Source organism: Acomys minous (genome assembly GCF_964271855.1).
Source record: "Acomys minous genome assembly, chromosome: 17".
NCBI lineage: Eukaryota > Metazoa > Chordata > Mammalia > Rodentia > Muridae > Acomys > Acomys minous.
In genome coordinates this window covers 31,042,502-31,067,898 of record NC_140500.1, presented here as the reverse complement: position 1 = coordinate 31,067,898, position 25,397 = coordinate 31,042,502, and the positions used below count along the sequence as shown (strand labels likewise).

The following is a 25,397-nucleotide window of genomic DNA, read 5'->3' as shown; positions in this document are numbered from 1 at the left end:
TTTTAATTCAGGGACAGGAGCAGAGTGGCTTAGAAATGGCTGTTTCATCACGACTTCAGATTGTTTTGAACAGAGTTATAAGAGCATCTTAATACTGTCCAGATTTGCACACATGAAGTTACACACACACACACACACACACACACACACACACACACACACACACACAGGTGAACAACATTGAGGATAGGAAGAGGTCTCTAGAGCTGGGGCAACCCAAGGCTCCTTCATTAACATAAAGGAAAGTAACTCAGATTCTCAGCCCATCTCTCAGTAGCATGGTGTCTGTGTAGACACCCCTGGCTTCACGATTGTTTCACTTACCATGTTCACCTTTATAGGGTGTGAAAATGATAAGCATTCATAAGTGGGGCTTTGATTTGGAGGCTGCGTTTGTTTCCTGCTTAGGGATGCATGGTCTATCCTGTCTGTACACGGGGCAAGGACAGGAAGCTATAGCTTGAAGTGGACCTGCAATCTCGGGGTAAAGGAGCAACACTCAATGTACTCAGTTACAGCTCCCGGATGCTCAGTTTACTGTGTCCAGCACTTCTTAGACTCTGGGTGTTTTCTACTGCCAGTGGGCTTCTCAGGTGAGGCCCAAATGTCCATGGAACAGTTTCTAAACCTTACTTTGAGCTGCAGTGGGTATGTGGTGATGGGTGGATAGGATGCTATCTCTGGTCCATAATGGCTCCTCTTGGTGCACGTGCTCCTGTCACTTCTGGCAGCCTTCCCACGCTCGCTTTCTGTTCAGAGCTCAAAGGCATGAAGGGGAAGGACAGAGGTGGCCTCTGGCAGACTCCACCCTTCATTGCCATTGCCTGTGTGTTGTGTGGAAGGATTGTAGGCATGATCCTAGGTGAAGGCAGCCTTGGCAGCTTTGCCCTGAGATGGACATTGTTGTGGACTGGGAGGAACCATCCTGGATCTGGAATTCAGGGAGCGAATGGGCTGGGGCTGGGGGCAGGGGGGGGGGGGGGGGACGACTCCAGCCAAGCTATTGTGTTTCTAATCAAACTTTGATGGGAAGAGGGAACCCAGAGGAGGAAAGAGAGATTGCTGCAGGTTCAGAGGACATGTACGTGGATGGGGAGAGGACCAGTGTGCAGGCTGGACCAGTGTACAGGCCAGAGACACCTAAAGATCCATCCCATAAAACTGACACCAGAAGGTTTATTCTTGTTTACCTTTAACCTTTTTTCCCCTCCTATATAGGATAGTTGGGTTGTATAATAAAGTCTACTTGTTAAGAAACAGAGCCAAAAGGGGCCACAACTGTGGCTCTCAGCTAGCCTCTATGTAATGCCCCACTACCATGGGTAAGTGAGGCACAGGGGACTGAGTGTCCCTGGGCTTACAACTTCTCACTAGTGCAGAGCAATTATGGGGATGGCTGTGCCTTGGACAGTGCCTTTGAACTCCCCAAGTCCTGCTGAAGAGGTGCGAAGGCAGGATCCTGGTTCCAGACAGACAAACCCGAGATCCCATTCATGAGGACAGACTGTGCTGTGAAGCTGCTGTGAGTGACCAGAAGCTATGCAGCCCTCTGCTGCTCCATCTTCCCTGGGTGTACCTGTCTCCGGCCTGTTGAACTGTTTACTTCTCCCAAAGAGGAGCAGGCTTTGGGGGAGCGGGGAGAGGCTTTGTGTCCTTGCTGTCTCAGATGTGTCCACTTCTAGACTCACTGTCCCCATCTCCTTTCCTCCTGCTCCTCTGGTCACATGGCACAGCTATAGGGGGTGGGACAGAAGAAGAATTTATTTAACTAGAGTTCAAAGCCAGGCTGTGCCGCCCACTGGTTTTGTGACAGGGACAAGTGTATGAGTTACTTTCCTATTGCTATGATAAAACTCCTTGACCAAAGCAACTTACAGCAGGAAGAGTTCACTGGGGCTTATGAATCCAGAGGGTAAGAGGTCACCAGGGAGTGGAGACACTTCAGCAAGTGGCATGGTGACTAGAGCTAGGAGCTGAGAGCTTACGTCTTGAACATGAGCAGGAAGCAGAGAGCATACTGGGAATGGTGTGGGATTTTTAAACCTCAGAGCCCACCCCCCAGTGATGTAATTCCTTTAAAGAGGCTACACTTCCTAAGCTTCCCCAAATAGTCCACCAACTGCACCAACGAGTCAGTACTGGACCAAGTATTCAAACACATGAGCCTGTGGGCAAAATTCTCATTCAAACCACCACAGCAAGTTAAACGTGTGTGTGGTGCCTACACTTCCTCTTAATAATGATGCTTGTAAAACAAAATGACAATCATAAGTTTCTAGGGTTCTGTCTATGTCATGCACAGTTCTAGAAGTTCAGTAGCCCCCTTATTCTTGGTGAACATGTTCTAAATCACAGAGTTCTAAATATCACAACAAGTTTGAGCCCTACAGATTTCTACACATATACACATATGATAAAGTTTAACTGGTACATTTGCAACAGTAATTAACAGCAATAACTAATAGTAACATCAAATAATAACGCTGTGACAAAGTTACCAAAACCCCATTATAGCACTTTGTGGTCCTTATTAAGTAAAATAAGAGTAACTTTTAAGGTAGGTAGCATATAGACTGTGGATATGTTGGTCAAAGGGGCAATTCATCCTTGGACAGGATATAGCAGCACAGTGAGAGATTTTATTATGCCACTCAGAACAATATACTCTTTAAGACTCATAAGTAACTATTGAGACTATCAGTAACTGAAGTCTCAATAGTTGGGGACAACCATGTGCCTTGGAAAAGTAGAAATATGCTGGGAGGGCATTCCTCCTGAACTCAGTAGATTTATTGAGGTTCAATTTACATGCTATAAGATGAAAGCATCTTAAGCACACAGTTCAATTACCTTGAATAAGTTTACAGAGGGCAACATCAGAACATAGGCTTAGACGACTCCTATCTCCCAAAATAGTCACTGCTGTCTACCGTGTGTCTGCTCCTACCTCCAAGCCACTTCTCATCTGCTTTGTCTCCGTGGACTTGCCTCATCTAGACAGAGCATATGAACGTTACTGGGTCTTTGGTAATTGGCTTCTTTCATGTAATGGTTTCAAGGGTCATTCGTGAAACCACAGCAAAACTCAGTTTGGCGGGGATGGGCGGGTGGAGGTGGGGGATTGTGATCTGCAGTGCTTAGGCCAGAGTGTTTCAGACTTTCAATTCTTTCCTAGCTTCTGGGATATTTACACAAGTTTAAACACAAAAATCACTTATGTTTCTTGCACAGCTCATACAGCAGAGTGAAGGGTAACTTTACGCAGTGTTCCCAGTGTGACCTGTTTCTGTAAGGTCAGGTGTGGAGTTTTCTACTGATGACATCAAATTGCCACACAAACATTTCTGATTTGGGAGCACTTTGGGTTTGAGGTTGGTAATCCTCACCCTGCACGTCATTCCTTTTTTTTCAAACAATAAAATCTAGGTCATGTGGACACTGCCCATTCTGTTGATATTCAAATGGTGATGACTGTCTTCTCCTTTGGGCTGTGAGGACTATGCTGTTGTGAACACTCCTGTGTGGGTTTGGGCTTGAACCACCTGTGTTTGCTACTTCTGGGGTAGCTGGATTCTTTTTTCTTTTCAGTTTAAGCCTTTGTTCTTATTATTAGTGTGTGCATGAGAGAGAGATTGTGTGTGTGTGTGTGTGTGTGTGTGTGTGAGAGAGAGAGAGAGAGAGAGAGAGAGAGAGAGAGAGAGAGAGAGAGAGAGAGAGAGAGAGAGAGCACATGAATGTGTAGAGGTCAGAGAACAACTTCCAAAAGTCGCTTCTTTCCCCAACACTGCAAGTTCCAAAGATCAAACTCAGGACATCAGGCTTACATGGCAAGTGCTTTTACCTACCTTGTCAGCCTGAATTGTTAGGGTTTTTGGTGTTGTTGTTGTTGGTTTGTGTGTATGTGTGTGTGTGTGTGTGTGTGTGTGTCTAACTTTTTGTAAAAATGCCAAGCTGCTCCCCAGGCCTGCTGACCTATTATGCTACATCTCTACCGTTTATCAGACTCTATTGTTTCTGATGCTGTTCTTTACTTTCTGCCTTTTACATTACAGCTATCCCTAGTGGCTGGGGAGTGAGGGAGCGGGCGTTATTGTGCATTTGCTCTGCATCTTCTTGAAGGATGCCTTTAAAGGCAGTTAGGGAGCACGAGGTTAGACAGAGCTACAGAGGTGTTTATTTCAGGCCTTCTAAGAGAATCTCTTGGGAAGTCTGGAGTGGACAGTGTTTTCTTGATTGAGATTCCACTATGTCCTGGGAATTCAAAAGTGTTGCGAAGAAGTCACAAGGGTCAGCAAACTACTGGCCAAATCCTCGCTTCTGTAAATAAAGTTTTATAGGAAGATAATCGCTCTCCCTCATTTGCGGATTGCCCCTGCCTTTGCTCACACTGCAGGGGCAGAGCTGAGGTCTGGGCTGGGGATGGATGCCTTGCAAAGCCTCAGGTGTCTGCTCTCTGATCCTCCATAGTGCAGCCTGCACAGCTCCAGCCTCAGAGATCCTGGTGCACAATGTGGTGGGGACACCATGTGTGGGTGACCCTGCTTTGGGGTTGGGAGCAAGGAGGCATGCGGTGGTCTGTACTGTCTGAACTGGAGCATATGAGGTGGATAAAGCTTGGTGGGCTTGGGGAAATTGAGAAGAAGTTTCCCTGAAGAGGAAACAGGAGAGTGGAGACACACATGGGCTGATGGGAGACTTGTTTAGCTATCTGGAGGGTTCTACAGAGACGAGAGCCCCCAGAAACTTCACACCAAGTTTTTTCCCCCGATTATGCACCTTTCTTGGATTCTTGGGGTCCTAACTCTTACCCACAACATGCACATCTGATCTGCCTCCCCCCTCAAGACAAGGCACTCACATGGAGGAGAGGCCTCGCCCTCCATCCCAGTTTGGTTGGGGTGGGGAGAGGCTGAGCCCCTCAGGCATGGGAAGAGTTCAAGAGCTGAGTTCCTTCCCAGAACCTGGGCAGAAGAATCCAGAGGCTGCCCTGGCTCCACTGGAGCGGCCAGGGAAAGCACACTTGTTTTGGTGATGGGCCTTTTTTTTTGTTGTTGGAGTTGGTTGCTTTGGGAGACCAGCACAGCTATTTATAGTCTGGCCCCTCCGTGCCAGCTTTTAGGGCGGTCTCCACGGTCCTGCCAGCACTTTCCCACATGGCAGGTTAAAGAAAGGTGATCTGTTTACAGGCTCCGTGCAGGACATAAAAATGAGGCATCCCAGGGGAGGGTGGGAGCTATTCTTTGCATGGCCTCTCTCAGGTTTTAATGGAGAAAGGGACGGACGGAGAGAAGGGACAGGCAGTGCTGGCCTCCAACTCTGCAGCCTCTGGTTGGAGGCACCTCATTCTGAGAGGTAATTGTCTTCTGCCCAGAGCACAGCCATCACACTGGGTAGGTGAGCCACCTAAAGGGAGAGGAGAAGAAGGCTGGAAGAACCCACCCGGAGTTCCAGATGCTTCCTTTAGGCTTTCGGAGACAGAAGTTCAAAGCCCAAAACATCCTCCCCTTCTTAGGGCTCCACCAGGCAGCTGGTGTCAGCCAAAGAACTTGGCTCCAATGCTACAATTCCACCCTGGACAATTGCTTCACCAGCTCAGACCTCAGTTTCCCCATTCATGAATGGATAGTCAGTAACTCCATATCTGGGTTCTGAATCTCAGCTTGTAACCAAGCACAGACCGAAGATACTCAGAGGAAAAAAGGATTGCATCTGTCCTGACCATATTGGATTTTCTCCTGCTCATTTGTCCCCAAGCAGATCAGCTGTTTGAAGAGCGCCGAGGCATTAGAACTGCTTAGGAGGTGATTTAGAACATGCGGCAGGCTGCCCAGGAGCCTGTGCGAATATTTCACCGGTGCTACGTAGAAGGGCCTGGATCTGCAGGGTCCATGCCCCATTGGCATAGAGGACGATGGAACTAGCTCCTCCACAGCAGCTGTCCGCTATAAGGATGGAATAAAGTGAGCTGGGTACCCCTCCCTTAGCAGCTGACACAGCCCCCTCCACCACCAGCTTCTTCTGTTCATGGCCTCTCAGCCTTCTCATAGGGAGGTACGTTGTGAGCTCTGTGCTTGTTTCTACCAGCTCTGCTTTCTTTGTGGAGGGGTCCTTCCCACCCCTCCCCTTATACCATCATCCCCCTGTATCTGGAACTCCTCCCTCCCTCCCTCCCTCCCTCCCTCCTTCCCTTCTTGGCCTTTTGTCCTGACCTGTCCCTTTAACCTTCTCGCTCCTCTAACCCAAGAGCTTCACTTCCTGAAAAAGGCACCTCTCTGAGGTCTCACCTCCCATCCACTCCCCATAGGTCCTCCCAATTTTCTCCTGCAGCGCAAAGCTCTCTGCCTTGATGGCAGGTGGATCAGCCACTTGTTCTCACTTTCCCTCTTCTTTTTCTTGGGGTGCCCTTTTCCCATACTGCTCTTGGGGTGCCCTTCTCCCATGCTGCCCTGCCTCTCTGCCCTATCTTTGGCCCCTTAAGGTTTTTCCCGTTCTTTCTGTGCCCTGGATTCAGGGTTCTGGGGGCTAGGTGCAGACCGCCCCACTTTTCTGAGGTTTTTTGTTTGTTTGTTTGTTTGTTTGTTTTTTGGTCAGCTTGACACAATCTCAGAAAAGGGAACCTGACATGAGAAAATGATTCCATCAACTGGCCTGTATGCAATTCCCACGGGACACCTTCTTGACGGATGATTAATATGAGAGGGCCCAGTTCATTGTTGAGTGGTGGTCCTGGGTAGGTGGTCCTGCATGGTATAAGAAAGCAGGCTGAACAAGCCAGGAAGCAGTATTTCTCCATGGCTTCTGCTTCAGTTCCTGCCTTGAGGTTCCTGCCCCCCCACTTCCCTCCTAAGCTAAAGGTTTGGATGAAATAACCCTTTCCTCCCCAACTTGCTTTTGGGCATAGTGTTTTATCTCAGAAACAGAAAGCAAAGTAGGAATGACACCATCTTGTCTACCTTAATGGTGGCCACCCACCACTTTCTCCTCTGCCTCCCTGGCTCCCTGCTGTTCTTTTGGATCTCCCCATCGTCTGAGGGGTCCATTGCTCTCCTCTTTCAGGCTCACCTTCTGCCCCAGCCACTTTCAAACTCATCTCTCCCTTACCACTGTCGCTTCCCTGCCTGACTCCTAACCTTCCCTGTTTACTGCCCTAAGGCGAAGTCTTCTGCACTGTGCACCCCACATTGCCCCAGCTTTACCAACCCATTCTTCCGGATACAGGTGAAGCTGGATTTCCAGAAATACCTGTCTGACCTGACAAGGTATCTCCCTTCTTTAGAATTCTCGGCTTCCACCACCTTTGTGAGATACAGCCCCCCACACTGCAAGGCTCACACTCTGCCTTTCCTGCACCTCTGCTTCTGCACTGGCTGCACATGCTCCACTGTGTAATTTCTAGCTTCCAGCTTTTGCTCTGGGCTCACTTTCTGCTCCCAAGGTGTATTTCTCTCTGCCTCCCCCCCCCCCCCCACAACACACACTGTGCCTTGAGGCTTTATTGACCTTGTCTCTCCATGACTGGCAGTTTCCTTGTCTCCTTTTCCAGTGGGTCCTGAGTTCTTATGGGACCTCTTACTTGGTACAGCACCCACGATCTGGATGGTGCTCAGTAAGCACTTAAATATAGCAATCCACACAGTAGTGATAGGTACTTGGTACTCCTTTTATCCACTGTGCAGAGGTGTGTGAGACAGCTCTGGGCTGTAGTTAGTAAAGCTGGAAGGAATGCAGTAGTGATGTTAGGGTTCTGGGAGACCCAATGGAGGTTTCTGGGTTCCCACCTAAGCTCCATCACTTGCTGATATGACTCTAGCCAACTTCCTTAACCTGGCTGTACCTCAGTTTCCCCATCCTTGAAGCAATAATCGTAAATGTCCTTGCCTCAAGGCTCCTGGGGTAGATGCTCTTATCCCTGGGCAGACTTGGGGGAGGTGCCATTAATTTCTTCTTGCACATGAGGAAGCTAGGATCCAGAGAGATCTCTCCCCAACCATGGTGGAACACCTGGCAGGAAACAGCTGGGCTTGAGCCCATCTGTTTGGTATGTGCCAAGAGCTGGAGACACCTGGCCTTACTCCCCCAGGCTGATTTCAGCCTCCAGGGGGATGTCTCCAGAAATATGCTAAAAGGTACTCTCTGGACCTGCTCCAGTGCCGGGCGCAGAATGCTCAGTAAGCGTGACTGGCATACGCTCATCTCCCAAGGCTCTCTGGCTAGTCCTGAGTGCTGAGTGTGTCCGCTCCACTCTGGGCACAGTGTCCAGAGGTCCGGTCCTGGGTCCTTGCCGGCCAGCATGTTGGCAGCAAGCTCTTCCTCATTCAGCCGCCTCTTGTGCTCCAGTGCTTTATTGGGGAGGGTCATTAAGAAAGCTTTTTCCCAGGAAGAGTCTCTGCTGTGGAGGGCCCAGCCCCCACGCTCTCAAAAAACTGCCCTTGTGGGTCTCAAAACAGCCCCCACAGCCCAGCAAGCTGAGAACCCCATCCACTGAGCCCAGCTTTTCCCCAGAACCTTCTGAGTGAGAAGCAGCTTCGGTTCAATGTAAAGGAAATAGTTTGAAGGTGTTTTCAAATAGAGTCTGGTGGAACAAAAGAGCAGCTCATCCGCTGTGGCTTTTTTGTGTGTTGCTTCCCAATTGGAGATTGTTGAGTTAAGTGAGGGGGCGCCAGAGCAAGCTGTACAAGGCTCTGAGGCTTGCAGCTTCCACAGTGCGAAGAGGGGTGTGCAGCCAGCTCACTCCTGGCAGGCCTGCTCTCTCCTTCCTCCCTCTGTCCCTGCCTGTGTATTTTCAGACTTCAGATCCACAGTTCAACAGACAAGTTCACCAATATGAACAAACACTCTAGTGCGCAAGCACATACACACACACACACGAACATGCACACAACTTCTAGCTGGGTAACCTGTGTGGTTTTCCAGGAGGTGTCCCAAACCTAGAATAGATAGATAGAGAGGGTGCTATGCCATGTCTATGCACAAGGACCATAGGTCTTGTCTAGATTCTTTCTTCTTGCCAACTAATGGACAAGGAGGGCACTTTGGAGTGTTTGGAATAGCAACTTATAAGACATTAGATGCACATCTGCTACTGGGTTCCTAATATATGTACAGGAAAGGAAGTGGGCACCCTGAAATTCCCTGTACAATTTAGGGAGTTATATTTCTAGAGGGAAATTCTATCCCTGCAACAATTGTTCAAAGGACCCAGTGTATGCAAGCAAGAAAAGAATGTTGTTGCTGCCCACTTTTCAGATAGATCTTTGGGGGGAATGGTTGTTACTATGGCAAGACTCAACCTGTCCTGACTGCTACAGGATATGTGTGTGTGTGTGTGTGTGTGTGTGTGTGTGTATGTGTGTGTGTAAAAATCTTCCTGTAAGAAACTAAAGGTGGGCACGCTTTGAAGAGTGAGAGGAACTGAGCCAGCAGAGGAAGGTAGAGGAGATTCCATCCCCCAATTCCTGTCAAGAAAAAGGCAAAGTTAACAATGACTCCAGTGGCAATTGTAAATTTCTTCTCCATTTTGGAGTCCTGCTTCTGTTGAATCCAAATGTTTCCTTTGGTAAGAAATCCACGTAAGACGTGGCCCAGTGCGCCCAGGGTTCTGCTTTGCAAAGATGTGTCTTGGCTTCCACACTAGACATTCTGTAAGGTTTTTAAAGACTCATCAGGTCTTTGTGAGGCATGAGAGCCTCAGATGACTTCAAGCTGAGGGCTACTAAAGCACTCGAAGCAAGAACCATGGTCATTGTTGGGTCTAGCCAGCCAACTCCTTTCTTCTCACTTAACTTGCACCCCTCTTACATCCAGCTTAGCTTAGTTGAGCTTGCTGACCTTCTATTCTTGGAACCTAAGGTAGTGCCCAGCACATAGTAGGTCCCCAGGAGATGTGTACTGAGGGTGGTTGCTCCCGTTTCCTCCAGCCATGATCTGGTTTCTAGTAACCCTGTGGCTGCCCACAGTCTGATTCTGTTTGGGGGCCTGCCTGATTTCTCCAGCAGGGGCTGGGGCTACAGGGAGCCCGCTGACCAGTGCTAATTGGTGTCATTGAGTAATTAATGCAGAATCAGGCCCGAGCTGATTCCCAGGGAGACAGACACTGAGGGTGGCTTTCATGCTTGGTGGGATGGGAGTTCCTTTCTCCGGGGACATTCTCAGAGCACTAAAGGCAACTGGCACCGTCTGGTAGGGGTGGCTTGGCAGCCAGAATGGGGTTCGTGGAGCAAGTGTGGAGGGGGTTTGTGCTGGTGCCACGGTTGGACACAATATGGAGCGTGGCGAGTTTGACTTTAAAGAAACACAACCCCAGGGTGGGCTCTGGGAGCCAGGCATGCGTTGACTCTGAAGAATTACTGGGCTCTTGGGGAAGGCCGTGGGGGAGGCATTTACAGCATACCTGCTATCCTTGATGCTCTATGGCCTGGGTACACTTGGTATTTTCCCTTTAACATGGGTCCTCCTCTTCCTCTTTGGCATGGATCCCTCCTCTGTCTACTCTTCCTACCTTCCATCCATCTGCCCTCTGTGTCCCATGCCTCTGTCCCCCAAATGTACTCTGTCTCTAGAAGTTTCACTAGGCCTTCCTTCAGGGTGCAGATCCTGTATCCCTTCTGCCAGTAAGCGTGCAGGGGCTCCCTGCAGCAGCGAAGATGGCTTGAGTTATGTGGCAGTTAACAAGCACTCCAGAGATCTGAGTGATGCAAACTGCAGTTTCCTCTTTATTACTTGCATCGGGGTCTTGGTTAATCTTTGAGGAATGGGGCTTCTAGAAGCCTCACCTTGGCAATCTTCTATAGTTGCAGCAAAAGGAGGAAAAGGGAGCTAGAGACCCATGGTCCCCAGTTCTAGAAGCTTCTCTCTGATTTGACCCATGTTCCATAGTCCTTTCACCACCCATGAGTTCGGCAGGGCAGCGATGTGTAGTCTCCTTGTAAACACACAGACTGTTTACACAGCAGTGCAGTCTCCCAGATCCAGCAGGCTTGATGGGGGCAATTCCTAAGCCTGTTGTGCTGCATGTTTTTACTTTCCTCCAGCGTGCGGTTCCACAAAGACACAGGCTGGGTCTTGTCCTTCTCAGAGGCCCCTTGTCCAGCCCAGAGTTTCACAGTTGGTGAATGATGGAGGATGGGGGCATTGGAAGGTAGCCCGTCCTTGCTCCTTTATTGCCTCGGCTTTGCCACAGGTAGGGGCACAATGGGCCATCTTCGGTCCGGTGACTCTCCCACCTTCTCTCCGCAGACGCAGAGTCTTGGCTATATCCGATGGTATCGAGCACATTGGGAACCTCCGATGGGAATTGGCACTGTGTCTCCTGGCGGCCTGGACCATCTGCTATTTCTGCATCTGGAAGGGTACTAAGTCAACTGGAAAGGTAAGAGGTTAACTGTTGAGCAGTTGGCTGCCAGCAGCTGATGGTTTCTGCAGAAGCTAACAAGTGACCTATAAACGAGCAGGAAGCTCTAAGTTGATAGGAGGAACACTGGACAAAGCATCCACCTGGGAGCACGGAGTTAGCTCCTCCACAGAGCTGCCACACCCTTTGGAGCTATTCTGCTCTCCTTTAAGCTTTGCTATTCTCTGTGGAATAAAGCCTTATCCTGCCTTTCTGGGTGAGCCAAGAGTCGCATAGGTAAGGTAGGATAAGATGTATTGGAAACTGAACTATGCCAAACGGATAGGGCTATTGTAATTCTTATGCCACTGAGCCTGATTCCAGGGACAGTGCTGGCCTCCCACTGACCTCCCTAGATGTCTCTATGTCTCACATCCCTACACTGTGGAATGGGGAACAGCGACTTCTGTCTTGCAGCCTTGCTGTGCCAGCAATACCAGGTGACTTCCAGGGTGACAAGGGAGGAGAATTGGGGAGATGGTGGCCAACTCTGAGCTGCCTGGAAGTTGTGTGTATGTCTTCTACTCACAGGCTGCTGGTTAGAACCTGGCCATGGGCCATGTTCTAGGAGCTGGGAAGTTCAGGGGGGTCTTTGGTCATAGTACAACGTGGACTGTGCCACTGAAAGAGCGATAGAAGATCAGCCATGTGATGTGTGTGGGCATGCCTATCTCAATCGAGCGGTTTACAAAAAGAAATGAATTAAAGGAGAAGAGTTCATTCATTGGCAAAGTTTAGAAATCAGGTGTTCTGGATGGCCACCGTCTCCCACTGTCCCCTGAGGCTGAGTATCAAGGCCAGTAGTCTCCTGTCTGGAACTCATTTTGTTTTCTTGTGAGAAATAGGAAATGAAACATTTTTTGTAGCTCGGTGCTTGGGAGGCTGGGTGGGAGGACTGAGTTCAAAGTCGGGGTCTGGGCTGTGTAGCAAGACCCTATTAAGAGGAAAGAAAGGAGGAGGAAGAACAAGAAGAGAAGGGAAACAAAAAGGACAAAAATATTAAAGATGGTTTGTGAGTCCTGCTGTAGACTAGCATGATTTAGCGGGCTTCACATTTTTATTAAGCTAGTATGTGTTTGGGGAGCAGGACCACAGAGGACAGCTTACTGGAGTCAGTTGAGGGGATCAAACTCATGTTGTCAGGCTTTGCAGCAAGTGGTTTTCCCTGCTGAGCTATCGTACTAACCCTCAACAGGTTTCTACAAGTGAGGAAAGTGCATTCTGTACCCTTCCCCAGTAGGTCAGTGGAAATGCCTGAGGAACCTGGAGGGGAAAGGCCAGGTTCAGCTAGTACAGCCCCGAGTACTCTCTCTTGAGGGTTGTTCCTAGTTTGGTGGGCTTGGCAGCAGTGGCGTGTGGTCTAGGGAGAGCTGAGCCATCTGGGGTTTATGTATAGGAGTTGCCCATAAGAGTTCAACATGTGGCCACAGCAAGATGCATTTGCACTCAACTCTTGCATGAACTACATGTCATTGTCTGGGGTGGTGGACAGCCCATGTGTTTGGAGAACTCCTGTTGGGGAACTGGGCTCTAAGAAGGGTAGGTGCAGCCTAAGGGATTTTAGATGAAGCTGCCAAGGAAGAGGAAAAGTAAGCATAACTTCAGCCATGTCTTCTCTCCCAGTCCTTCACTTGGGGTGGGGGTGATACATCTGCCTTGGACATTTCGTCTCCCCATTGTGGGGAGTTACTGTTCTGTTTCACAGGGGGAAGACCAGAGTCTGAGTGATCAACCAGCCTGGTATCTTGTGACTGTGCCGCTACCTCAACTCAGAAATTTGCCCTCTGCCTTTCTTTGACTCTTGTTTTGTTTTTGTGGCTTTAAACTTGCTGTGTAGCTGAAGATGACCCTAAACCCTTATGACTCCACCTTCTGAGTGTTGGGGTTACAGATATATGCCACCACACCCATTGGCATGTACCTGGCTAACATGGAGATTGCTGTAGTGTCATGAGGGGCACGCCTTCCTTGGCTCCCTTTGTTACATCTTTGGTAGAAGTGACAACACATCTGCTATCATAATCAGAGTTCTCCGTGATACGTTACCATCCTCTGTACTGGGTCTGGTGGATGCTCCCCTCAGGCCTTGGAGCAGCCTTGCAAGGCTGGGGGCTCAGTAGCCCTGTTTGCAGAGGCAGCAGATTGAGAAACTAACCCAAGCAGGCAGCAGCAGGTGGGGCTGAAATCTAAGCACTGGGGACTGCACAGGCCATGTTCTGTGTAAGGTCACCATTGTACCATACCTGTGGTATCCTGAGGACAGTGATGGCTCCTGTGACCTAATTAGGAGGAGGTTAAGGGGACTCCTTAGGTACTCAGGAGTTGCTGCATATGTCTGAACAAGTGCTTTTCAAGGCAATACTGATGCTGTATCTGGTGAGCTCATGGACCTTATTCTTATAGGCTGGCTTTCATAGGATGCTCCTTGTGTCCCCAACACCACAGTGACATGCAAGGTGAGAACTATTTGTCCAGAACTAAAACTCCTTAAGCCATCAAGGACACACCACCTGACTTTTTGTATGAAGAAACTGAGGCATGGAAACAAAAAGGGGCTTGTCCAGTGTTGCAGAGCAAGTGTGTCAGGTCAGGCCCTGAGCTTTTTATGAATGGTGGGGTTCCAAGGTTACATCCAGAAACTTATGTAAGTACACTTGGTTTGGGGGTATGGTCTGTGGCATGGGTTACCTTTTGTTTGTTTGTTTGTTTGTTTGTTTGTTTCTTACCTACTGCATCTTAGAGATGAGTCTGGAACCCAGAAGGATTTTTTAATGCTGTACAAAAGCACCCGAAAAAGACACATTGGGTTATCTGGGATGTCATGTGTAGGCAGTGACTCCCTCTGATCCCAGAATGCAGGCCTTGGCCAGAGTCATTTGCATGACATTCCTCAAGGAAGTAGGTATCCACCTTCCCTTCTCTGGACTGTCTACATCTGGATGGGTTGGTATCTCCTCTTCATCTCCTTCCTGAAAATCCAGCATGCTTACCAGAGTCAGAGCTCAGCAGACATTTGTAGCTGACATGTTCATTAATGTCAGAAAAGTTCCTGGTCTCTCCTATCTCCAATGTGAAAACTGCTCCCGACTTCAGCACAATTTGCTCCATTCTTCCCTTGGTCAGAGAGGCAGACACTGCTGGCCTAGCCTCACAATCAGAGGATTTGGGAACAGATTAACAATATACAGATTCCAGAGGAAGCTGCGACATGCCACAAGTAAAGTCCTCATAGAGTTGTCCAGTGGGGATATGTCTAAGATGGAAGGCCATGATGGGCCACATTGATATCTTTTTTATCATTGATATCTCCTTCAGAAGATGTCAGACAGCACAGAGGCCACCATAAAATATCTTCTGGGGTCCAGTGAACAAACCTAACCTCAGTAGATGCTTCTCCAAGTTGAAAGGGATGCAGGAAAGGGCCCCGCCACGTATCTGCTGCTTCATAAACCTGGTAGAGAACACAGATCCTACCCTGTGCCAGTGAAGACAGTGTACAGTGTGGTCCTCGATGAGCATGCAGTGTGCAGCTCTCAAGGATGGGTAGGCAAGCATGTAGCCTGTAAGAGTAGACATGCTCAGATAAGCAGCTGCCATTGAGTGCCCACACGCTGGTCCTCAGTAATGCAACAACTGAGCAAGTCACATCCTAAGACTGTCCAGGGTTTCTCGAATGTTAGAATCCAGTGTGTTCAACACTGGGGGCATCGTTGTCTTTTAAGGTAAAATTCTCTTATGAGTCATGAAAGACTATAAAGTTGGCCCAAGGCTGCCAATTGGCCAGGAGCCTTGCTAGCATCAAATTTAGGTCTTCTCCTGTTCTGTGTCCTCAGCAAGGAACAAATTCAAGGACAAGATGGTGGTCATAGTTTCAAGCACACAGGAGCTGCTCATTCATCACTTTATTTCCCTGCCCCAGAAACACAACTGAGGTTTCAGTGCCATTCCTTCTCTCTAAAGCAGTGGTTCTCAACCTTCCTAATGCTGTGACTCTTTAACACAATTCCTTATGTTGTGGTAACTCCAACCATAAAATTATTATTGTTGCTACTTCATAGCTGTAATTTTGCTGCTGTTATGAAGCATAGTGTAAATATCTGATACACAGGATATTTGCTATGCATCCCCCAAAGCGGTCACGACCCACAGGTTGAGAATCACTGCTCTAGAGACTATGGATGCTCTAGAAGTATCCTATGGAAAAAAGAAACCAAATGTTTGTTAACCGCGAGTGAACAAGGCTGAATCAGGACTCATTACCTCCCAGGTGATAAAGTGTCACTGTGGAAGACTAACACCAGAGGCCCTGATCATTGAGGCAACCTTGTGATTTTCTTGTGTCCGTGTTTTATACATCTACCAAATTCACCATGCCTGCCTCTGCCCTGAGCTTCCTTTCTAGGTCCCAGGGGCACAAGAGCACTAAATTATTTTGACAAACTCATCTAACCTGTCATCCAGTTATCAGCCAAGTCTGTAGAGACAAAAACACTTTTGTACATAGACCAACACACTCAAGTGCCCTGTGTCAGATGAAGCACAATTGCAAGTGAATTTGCAGGGCCTGTCTTTCACCTCATCTGATCAGAACACTGATGTGAGTCGGTGCTGTGGCTGGGCTATGGCTGGCTGATCTGCTGCTGCTTGAAGCTCTGCGTATTTGGAAGCTTTTTGTCTGTATTCTCCTGTGATGGCTTTGCTCGGCCTTCATCTAACCCAGTGTTTGGCCAGCCATGGGCGGTTTCAGCAGACCTTACCCACTGCTTGCATCTTTAAGTTATACCTGTTCACATGAGTGTTGCCACAAATGGTGGCACTGACACCCTGCAAGGGCCCATGTGGCCCACAGGACCTCTCTTGTAGGTCGAGCATCCCTTATCAAAAAACCCAAAAGCCAAAGCTTTCCGGGAACTGGTATGACACTGAAGGAGTTGCATATTGTATAATTCCATTTTGTGTACAAAAGCTGCTAAAATATATAAAATTACCTTTAGACCACACATTGAAGATATGTAAGAGCATAGCTGAATTTACTGTTTAGTCTTGGTCCCACATCTAAGCTATCTCAATGTGCACAATATATATACACAAATCCCAAATACTGAAATCACAAACAGTCCTAGCTGAAAACATTTAAAGTAAGGTTAGATACTCTGCCTATACTCATGAGCTGACCCTTGATAGAATGCTTAGTAGCTCAGTAGGCTCATCCAATCCTCTCAAGTGCCTATGTGACCCATTTCCCTTTTAATAAGAAATAACTGAAAACCCCTGCCAACTAATGTATGAGCTATTTCAACCACTAAGAAACAACAGTACTGTTTGTGAAAGATCCTTCACACATGCATACACACACACATCACATGAAAAAACATATACATATATATCATACATATATACATATGTATATATACTGAAATTTGTTCTCTCTCTCTTTTACACACACACGCACACACTCACACACACTCACATAGGTGAGCACATATGTATGCACATAGATATATGCATAAACACATATAGTACACATATAGACCCATACTCATGCATGTACATAGATACACATAAATATACACATATATACATACATACATATAGACACACTTATATATACATGTCCACATATACATAGACACAAACCCACACACATACACATAGATACACACAATCACACATATACACACATGTGCATGTTCACACACATGCACATGCATGCATATACATGTGCACAAAATGTATACAAATGTATATGCACAAATACATTTTATATACATGCACATATACTCACACATGTACACACACATACATAGATACATACATCCACACACACACACACACACATGTGACCACACAGGCAATCACAAACACATACTGCTTATTCTGCCTCCACCTATAGTATCTCCCATGTCTGATCTCTTCCATGTGTTTGAGATTTGGTCTGTTATTTTGGGAGTGCTGGGGGTGCAACTCAGAGCCTTGGGCATGGTAGGCAAACAGCTCTACCACAGAGCTCTTAGCCTAGCCCAGAACTCGTTTCCTAGGGAGCCTGATCCTTCCAGTCACACTTCCACCCATCCAGTGAGTGTTGGCTGTGCACCCACTGTGCCCTGCACATGAGGCAGAGGCTCTAGTCAATGGCAAGTGCCACGGGCCATGGAGCCTGTAATTTCCTGTAGAGGGAGGGAAAAAAGTAACAGAAATGCCATTTGCAGAATGATGGAGTCTAGCAGAAGGGTGCAGAAGGGGATCCCCAAAGACAGCATGGGACAGACAGTCTAGGGTCAGTTCCCCAGGTGGGGAGGCCATGATGAAGTCAGGAGCACTGCAGAGCCAGGGCAAGAGCCGGTGGTGATTGACAGACTGGGAGATGAGCAGAGACTTGAATCAGACCTCCTGCCCTGTGCAAGGGTGTGTGGGGGGGTGGGGGGATTTAGTCTAAGGACGAGGAGACCTTTGGGGAAGAGGATCATGGCTGACTTTCTGCCTGTTGTTAAATGGTGGCAGAGGCCTGGGGCAGAGCAGTTACACCCAAACCCCCTTTGGGGTGGCATTGCTCTGCACCCATAGACACTGAGCCCTTGCTGTCTTCCACCTTTTGAGCAGGGGTGGCCAGCCCAGCTTCTGGCTTGGACACTTGGCTTTTGGTAGACAGCCGTCCTATCCAGCAGATAGAATAAACCCTCAGGCTGTCCCGATGCCTCCTCTTCGGCTGGCACCCCGTCTTTCTCTGTCCCTTCAGTCCTTCACCGTGGATGATTTATGGATTTTTCCCCCTCGTTTCCTGGTCTCCAGGAGCAGTGGTTGGGAGGGGAGGACCTATAAAAACAAGTCTGGTCCCTTCCCCCCTCCTCCTGCTGCCCCTTCAGAGGAAGCTGCAGGATTAGCCGGGATTTGAAGAAGAATCCTGCCTTTTCACTGCTCTAGGACTCTGTTGTTCTTTTCAAAGCCCCAGGACACCAAGGCAGGGGGATAAAGTTTAAAAAAAAAGCCCCCCCCACACACACACACACAGAGAGAGAGAGAGAGAGAGAGAGAGAGAGAGAGAGAGAGAGAGAGAGAGAGACCCTCATCCAGAAACAGCTGCAAACAGCCTTGAATTGAGTTTGTTTTCTTTCCCTTCCCTCATTCACCCAGAAGGACAGGAACTAGAGGTGACACAAGGACTCCTAAACAGACCGACCGTGTCATCTGGTCTGGATGTTAGAAGCAGCGAGGCAGATGACTGAGGAGCCTCCTTCACCCAGACTCTTAACTCACTCTGTCCTGGGGGATGCCGTCAGAGTCCATGGGGTTCTGGGAGGAGCAGGTGTATGGAGGCCCACGGGTGCAGGCTTTGTAGCTGGAGCTGAAGATGGAGACAGCCAAGGGGAGGAAGCTCGGGAGACTCTGCGATCTCTCCCACCACTGAAGCATAGCCTCCAGCAAAGACCAGGAGTCTTGCATGGGTGATCTATACATCAGGAGCCCTCTGTAAAGTACCTACTGGGTTTAGTGAGGCATGGAGGAAAAGTGAAGGGGGTAGGGGAGTTAAGGAGAGCAGAAGACAAGCCCAGAAACAGATCTGGGTAGCCCTGCCTCCCAGCCCTTAAGCAGCCTTGGTGGTGGGGCTGGCCCAGTGGTGCTGATGTCTGCTTTCAGAGAGGAAACTGGAGCGATCATGAGAGGCATGCAGAGCACCCCAGCAGCCACCATGCAAAGATCCCAGCCAGGAGTCCCCAAACGCGAAGCCACAGTGCAGTGTCAGGGTGCTACTCTTAACTGCCGCAGTTTGGGAGCCCAGTAGATTGTGACACTGAGTCAAAAGAGTCCAGCGTCCAATTCAGCCCTTTCTCTGGTGTTGAATGGCTGAGTTTCACCTTTAGCAGAACGCTGGCAGCAAGGGGACTTGGAAGGGAGGAAGCTTTGCCACTCAGTAATACCGTCTTTATTAAAGCACAAAGGCCCCCCAAAGTCCGAGTGATTGCTGGGGGGATGGAGCTGTTCTGTAGGCTCAGCCAGCTCTGGAGAAAGCCTGCAGGAGCTCAAATGGGGCCTGATGGAAGGAAGTCACTATTAACCCTTTTCAGCCCTTCCCTGGCACCTGGTACTGTGTAGAGCCCCAACCCTATGTGAGTTGGTGGGTCTCCCAGGGACACGGGGCATCATCGCCCTGCAAGATAGACACAGAATAACTAAAGAGGCTCTCCTCCCATCAGAGACAGGCACTGCTGTTGGGAAACCAAGCCAGAAACAAGAGGAGCTTTTGTTCTGCCCCCAGAAGATGTTAGTACTGTCAGAGGCCCAGGTGATGAGAGGTGACAGTCTACAGGCAGCAAGCAGGTACCCTTTCACTTTCAACAGTGCTGTTAGTCCAGCACTCAGTTTCCTCTTACATAAAAGGGTGTTTAACAAGGTGCAGAGCTGCAGAAGGCATTCTCTGGTGTGTAGTACAGGGAAGGAAGGCACTGCGTGTCACCATGTGTGCATGGCTCAGGATAGGGGGACTTACAATGTAGGCCAGCTCTGTGCATGTGATAGAACCATAGTGAACAAATGTCCTGGGGCGCTAAGGGTGAGTCATATTCCCTAGGGTGTTAGCAGAGGGGTGGCCAAGTAACAGCTGTCACATTGTAGGTGTCCCCACACACCATCACCTGCAGACCAGTGGCCAGTTTGCTCTGTGGTGGATGGGACCTGCTCCATTCTCTCAGGTTCCTGTTTCAGGCCCAGTTTCAGCATCACTGTTGCCACCCATACTTAGCCCATGCCCGCTCAGAGAACAGTTGTGGGCCAAACAATGATGTTTTAGTCAACAAGGGACCACACAACTGTGGTGCTGAAGAGTAACAGTGAACTGGAAAGTTCCTGTCGGTTACATCAGAGGCACTGTAATGTCACAGCACAGTGACATTATTCAGCACATTCTTCCATGCTGGTGCTAACACCAGTGGGACACAGTGGTTGCCCTCGCTATATAAAGTATAGTAGGCAACTACTCTCTGTGCACTTACGATGAGGATGTACACAGCTGTTTTATGTGTTTCCTATACCGAACTTTTGATAGTAACTTTAGGGTATGATCATATATGTGGAACCAGTGTGCCTATAAGTCAGTCTTTCTCCTCTTTCCTTCCACCTTGTAGCCAGTGAATATGGTCAACTCCATGCAGGTCAGGGATGCTGAGAGCAGCAATGACTTTGTCCCCAAATGAAGTCACATAAGATGCGCCAAATGATGACCTAAGTGACTGAGTGGTCCAATAAGCATGTGATGCCCAGTGTGTGAAAAGACCTGCTGGATCGGCAAGCCACAGCATTTTCTGGGCAGTCACACACTTCTCCCGCCACATCTCTCTACCCTCAGTGGCTCAGGGAACAGTGGTGGGAAACGCTGTCTTGGGAGAGAAGATGAACATTGGCACTGAGTGGGTAAAAAATGTTTGTGACTCAGAGTGTGTGCGGCCCTCGAGCACCAGCTTTAAGTGAGTTTGGCCACCATCGAGGGGGAAGCACTGGGAAATGCCCCATACACACCATCTGACAGCAGTCAGACAGGGTCAGATTCCAGGTCCAGGCTCTTTACACTGAGCTGAGGAGCAACATTTTCTAGACACCTACTGTGTTCCTGACATGGAATATTAGTGTTCTGCTGTCATCGTGGGATTCAGCCTTTACAGCAGGTGTTCATGTGAGTGTAGGCAAACCCACTTCAGGAATGGCACTAAGGTCCAGAGAGGTAAGTAATGTACAGAGTCACACACACAGCGGGTGAGCCAGGGTGCAACCCATCTGTCACAGTGCATCACAAACCCTTCCTCATCAGCACACAGAGGAAAGCAGAGACCACCCCATCCTGCCTCTGGCCCCTGGCAGATGTGGGTTTGACTGTAGCTCCGCCCTCCAGGGTGACCACTGACCTTTCTTTGCCTCTTGAGATGTAAGGACACCTACCTTGTGTGTAACAGACGCCATGGATAGCTTCGCTGGGACTTTGACTTCTCTCTGCCTTGCTGAGCTCATTCTCTGGTTCCGAGTAGGTGGGTAAGCTTGAGCCCCTCGTCTGCAGGGATTCACAGTGACTCTTCAGCAAACAATAGCTGTCCAGTCGCTGCTGTTTGGATCAGCATGGCATGCTGCCATGGTATTCGGAGGGATGGGAAAACTTCTTGGTGGAGAAGCTGGCGCTGGGCCTACCTTTGGAGGAGAGGTGAGGGAGTTGGAGCTGAGGATGGCCATAGAGGTTGGGAAGTGAGAGGGTGGGCCACCTACCTAAGGTCTCATGAGCAGTGGGGAGCCATTGATGATGGTTCTTAAGCAGAGGTGTATTTTTGAAAAATGGAGGTTGGCACAGACAGGCCTCACACTGTGCTCTATACTGTGACAACAGCTGTCTCCTTCCTGTTTGACAACCTCAGGTGTGTAACGAATAAGAACCCCCAGTGAGAACATTGGGGCAGACGGTATTTCGCTCTTGCAGAAGCCAGCAAAGTCTTTATCCCAATAAATCAGTTGTGTTTGGCTCAGTGTGTTGGTCACAGCCCTAGGAAGCACCTGCTCCATGCCAGGCCTGCTGGTCCAGACGCTTAGGGTTTCTTCAGCCACTCACAACTGCAGGGCCTCCTGCTTACAGCCTCAGATGGCAGTCATACAGTCAGCCTGTTCAAATGGATTCCAGAAAACCTTGCTGAGTTACAGAAAGGCCAAAGACATCATCTTCTACATACAGCACTGTAGGCTCAATTTTCTTAACCAATATATTTTATTACAACTTATTAGCCAAGCATACAGCACTTATAACCGGACTAACCAAAACAATAGGAAAAGAGGATTAAAGAACACAATGATAAAACTGTAAGGATATTAGTTCTGAGGAATGATTCTATTGGTGTAATCAGCAGGATTTCTTCTGCTGGAACATGTAGTAACCAGAACCTGGAACTTTAGCAGGAGCCAGGTCCCCAAAACCTTCCCTTGAGCGGTTCTCTCTAGGAGCATCTTGAAGTGGAGCGATGAACAGCCAGAACTATCCCAAGTCTCCAAAAGCCCCGCCTCCAGTTCTGGGCTTATTTATATATCTCCTCCTAGAGTCTGTTCACGGGATCTTTTCAGCTGGCAAGCAATCAAGCTCCCGCATGAGGTGGTTGGTCTTCCAGTGTATTAACCTCACCTGTTCTCTCACAAGACCGTTCTGCTCCCACTCTTGGGATCACAGCACATCTGTAAATTCTCCAGCTGGTGAGCCAACACAAGGAGATCCACTAGCAGTGATTCTAACTGTGAAGAGCACATGTGGACATGAGGCAAGCCCAATCAGGACCACTGCTCTGGATTTTCCATCTTGAAATAAGAGCTTCGAGTAAGCACAGGTTATTATTAGTTCAAAGTCCCCACAATTGCAATAGTCATAAACATGGCTGTACAGGAATGGTGCCTTGGACAGGAGGGTTGTGTGGGTGTTGGCATAGCAACACGATTGATCTGAAAGGGGGAATCACCTTGAGCAGTGATTGCATTTATAGAAACCTTATTGTTTAATTAAGAGGAGAAAGAAAGGAGAAAATACAAAACAAAAACCCTTGGCTATGTAAGGACCTGGAATCAATACTTAATAGCTCCAAATAAAACCTTTCAGTTCCATATACACCAGACTTTAAGCTCAGTGGTTAGAACTTCCCTGCCTGCAGAGTTGCCTGGCAATTTGGAAGCCTCGGGTGCACTGTAGGGTTCTTAGATTTCCTAGTCCTTTGTTTTTTAGTTCTGTGATTTTGGTCTCTGTGATATCAGGATTGATGTTACTTTTTTTCCCCCAATGGCCAACTTTATTCAGAGCATCAGACAATTTGTACTCTGAGGATTAAAAAGAGCCACATGAGTAAAGTGTAGAATCACAAGGACACGCCATGTTTGGTTAAAAACATGTTTTTCCATCGAGGCATACAAATAACACTACCCAGTTGTAATGAATAACTAAATCAAACTCACTCCCATCTGCTACACCTGAGATGAGCACAAAAGCACATTCCAAGTATAATTCTGTGTTTTTAAAGAAACTGAGATCACAAGACTCTTCTCTTATTTTCTTGGAGTTTTATCACAAGCACTCAGAATTCCCCTTACATTGCTCCATTTTTTGGACCATATCCCAACACATAAATACTTGCCAATAAATAGAAATAGTTTGCATGTTTTGTTTTTTACATATGAAATAGGTGTTGCATGCTGCATTTTAAAAGGCAGAGCACAAGAAGTGGAAGTTTTATTGTGAGAAAGAGCTGTTTGTAGACCTGTAGTTTGAATAATTTTTAAATGTAATTTTAACTTTCTCTTTTATTAATTTATTTACTCACTTTACATCTCAGTTGTAGTCCCTCCCTCCTCTCCCCCTATTTCTACCCTCCTTCCCTCTTCTCCCCTCTCCTTCCCCTATTCCTCAGAAAAGGGGAGCCTCCCCTTCCCACCCACCCCAGCTCATCAAGTCACATCAGGCCTGAGCATGTCCTCTTCCCTGTGGCCTGGCAAGATAGCCCCTCCAGGGGGAAGTGATCAAAAAAGCAGGCAACAGAGTCCCTGTCAGAGACAGCCCCTGCTCCCCTTTCTAGAGCACCCACACGAAGCCTGAGCTGCCCATTGGCTGCATCTATGTAGAGGGCCTAGGTCCAGTACATGCATGGTCCTTGGTTGGTACTTCAGTCTCCAGGGCACATTCTGGGCCCTGGTTAGTTGGCTCGGTTGCTCTTCTTGTGGAGCTCCTGTCACTCTAGATCCTTTTATCCTTCCCCCTACTTTTCCACTAAACTCTTTCTGCTTCACCCAATGTTTGGCTGTTAGTCTCGGCATCTGTTTCGAACTGCTGCTGGGAGGAGCCTCTCAGAGGACAACCCTGCTAGGTTCCTATCTGCAAGCATAGCAGAGTACCGTTAATAGTGTCAGAGGTTGGCTCTCTCAATGGGGTAGGTCTTGGGTTGGGCCAGGCATTGGTTGGACATTCCCTCAATCTCTGCTCTATCTGCTCCATCTTTATCCCTGCACATCTTGTATGCAGGGTAAATTTTTGGTCGAAGATTTTATGGGTGGGTTGGTGTTCTCCTCCCTCCACTAGGAGTCTTGTCTAGTTAGAGGGTATCCTCCTCAATCTCCATGCTAGAAGTCTCAGCAATGTTACTTAACCACCAGCTTGCACTACACAACTTAACCTTCCTAAGAATTCTATGGCATTTATAGACGAGAGGCCAGCAGGAGGACCTGCTTCAGGTCACATGGTGGAAATGAAGCATATGATATCACTCTATTGTTTTATATAGCCAAGCGTCTTGAAGCAGAGCCAATCAATAAGTGTTAAACACCTGTTTAGACCTTGAGACAATAGATGGGTGAGAAAGCCTCCAGAATGCAGCTGGTCACTGAAAAGGCCTTCTGACGTTGTGACACGATGCTGTCATCCACATATATTCTGGGCTATATTCATAGCTATCCTGGGACCTATGTGGCCCAGAGAACACAGCTTGGACATGTCAGCAAGCCAAGCAGTAGCAAGGTCTGGCTTCTTTCCAGTGCTGCCTCTAGAGTGACGGCATGTGAGCAGGTGTAAGCAATCATGGAGGGAGTGCAGGTCAGAGGCGGTGGGTGCCTTGAGGTGGAGAGAAGAGCACAGGGCTAGGAAGTGCCCCAGAGTGTGAACCCTCCCATCTGTTTGTGGTGGGTTTGAGAGGCAGAGAGATTGATGATGAAACCCAGGCTGCAAGCTAGATGGCCAGGCCAGGTGTGGTGCCACTGGAGAAGAGGAATGCACTGGGGGCAGAGCTACAGTTCCTATGGAGACTGCATTTGCCCCTGAGGATACATGGGGAGATGTCTGGGATGCCACTGACTCAGAAGATGGGACCACATCATACATGTTAAGATTCTTTCTTCAGGGCCTGAAGAGGTACCAGGGCTGCCATGAACCCTTAGGAATTCTATAAAAAAAAAAATCATAGGGTTATTTGAGTAGGTACGCTTTTCTACATTCCAGGTCCATCGATTACATCTGATT

The 25,397-nt window shown here is 48.4% G+C and overlaps 1 protein-coding gene across 1 annotated transcript in view; it reads left to right on the top strand.

Annotated features, from left to right (window-relative positions):
- SLC6A11 (solute carrier family 6 member 11) overlaps window positions 1-25,397 on the top strand; it is a 117,130-nt gene that overhangs the window by 20,970 nt on the left and 70,763 nt on the right. Inside the window, exon 5 of the mRNA XM_084765219.1 lies at window positions 11,236-11,368. Within this exon, the coding sequence (XP_084621345.1) occupies window positions 11,236-11,368 (133 nt within the window). The remainder of the gene's footprint in view (window positions 1-11,235; window positions 11,369-25,397) is intronic.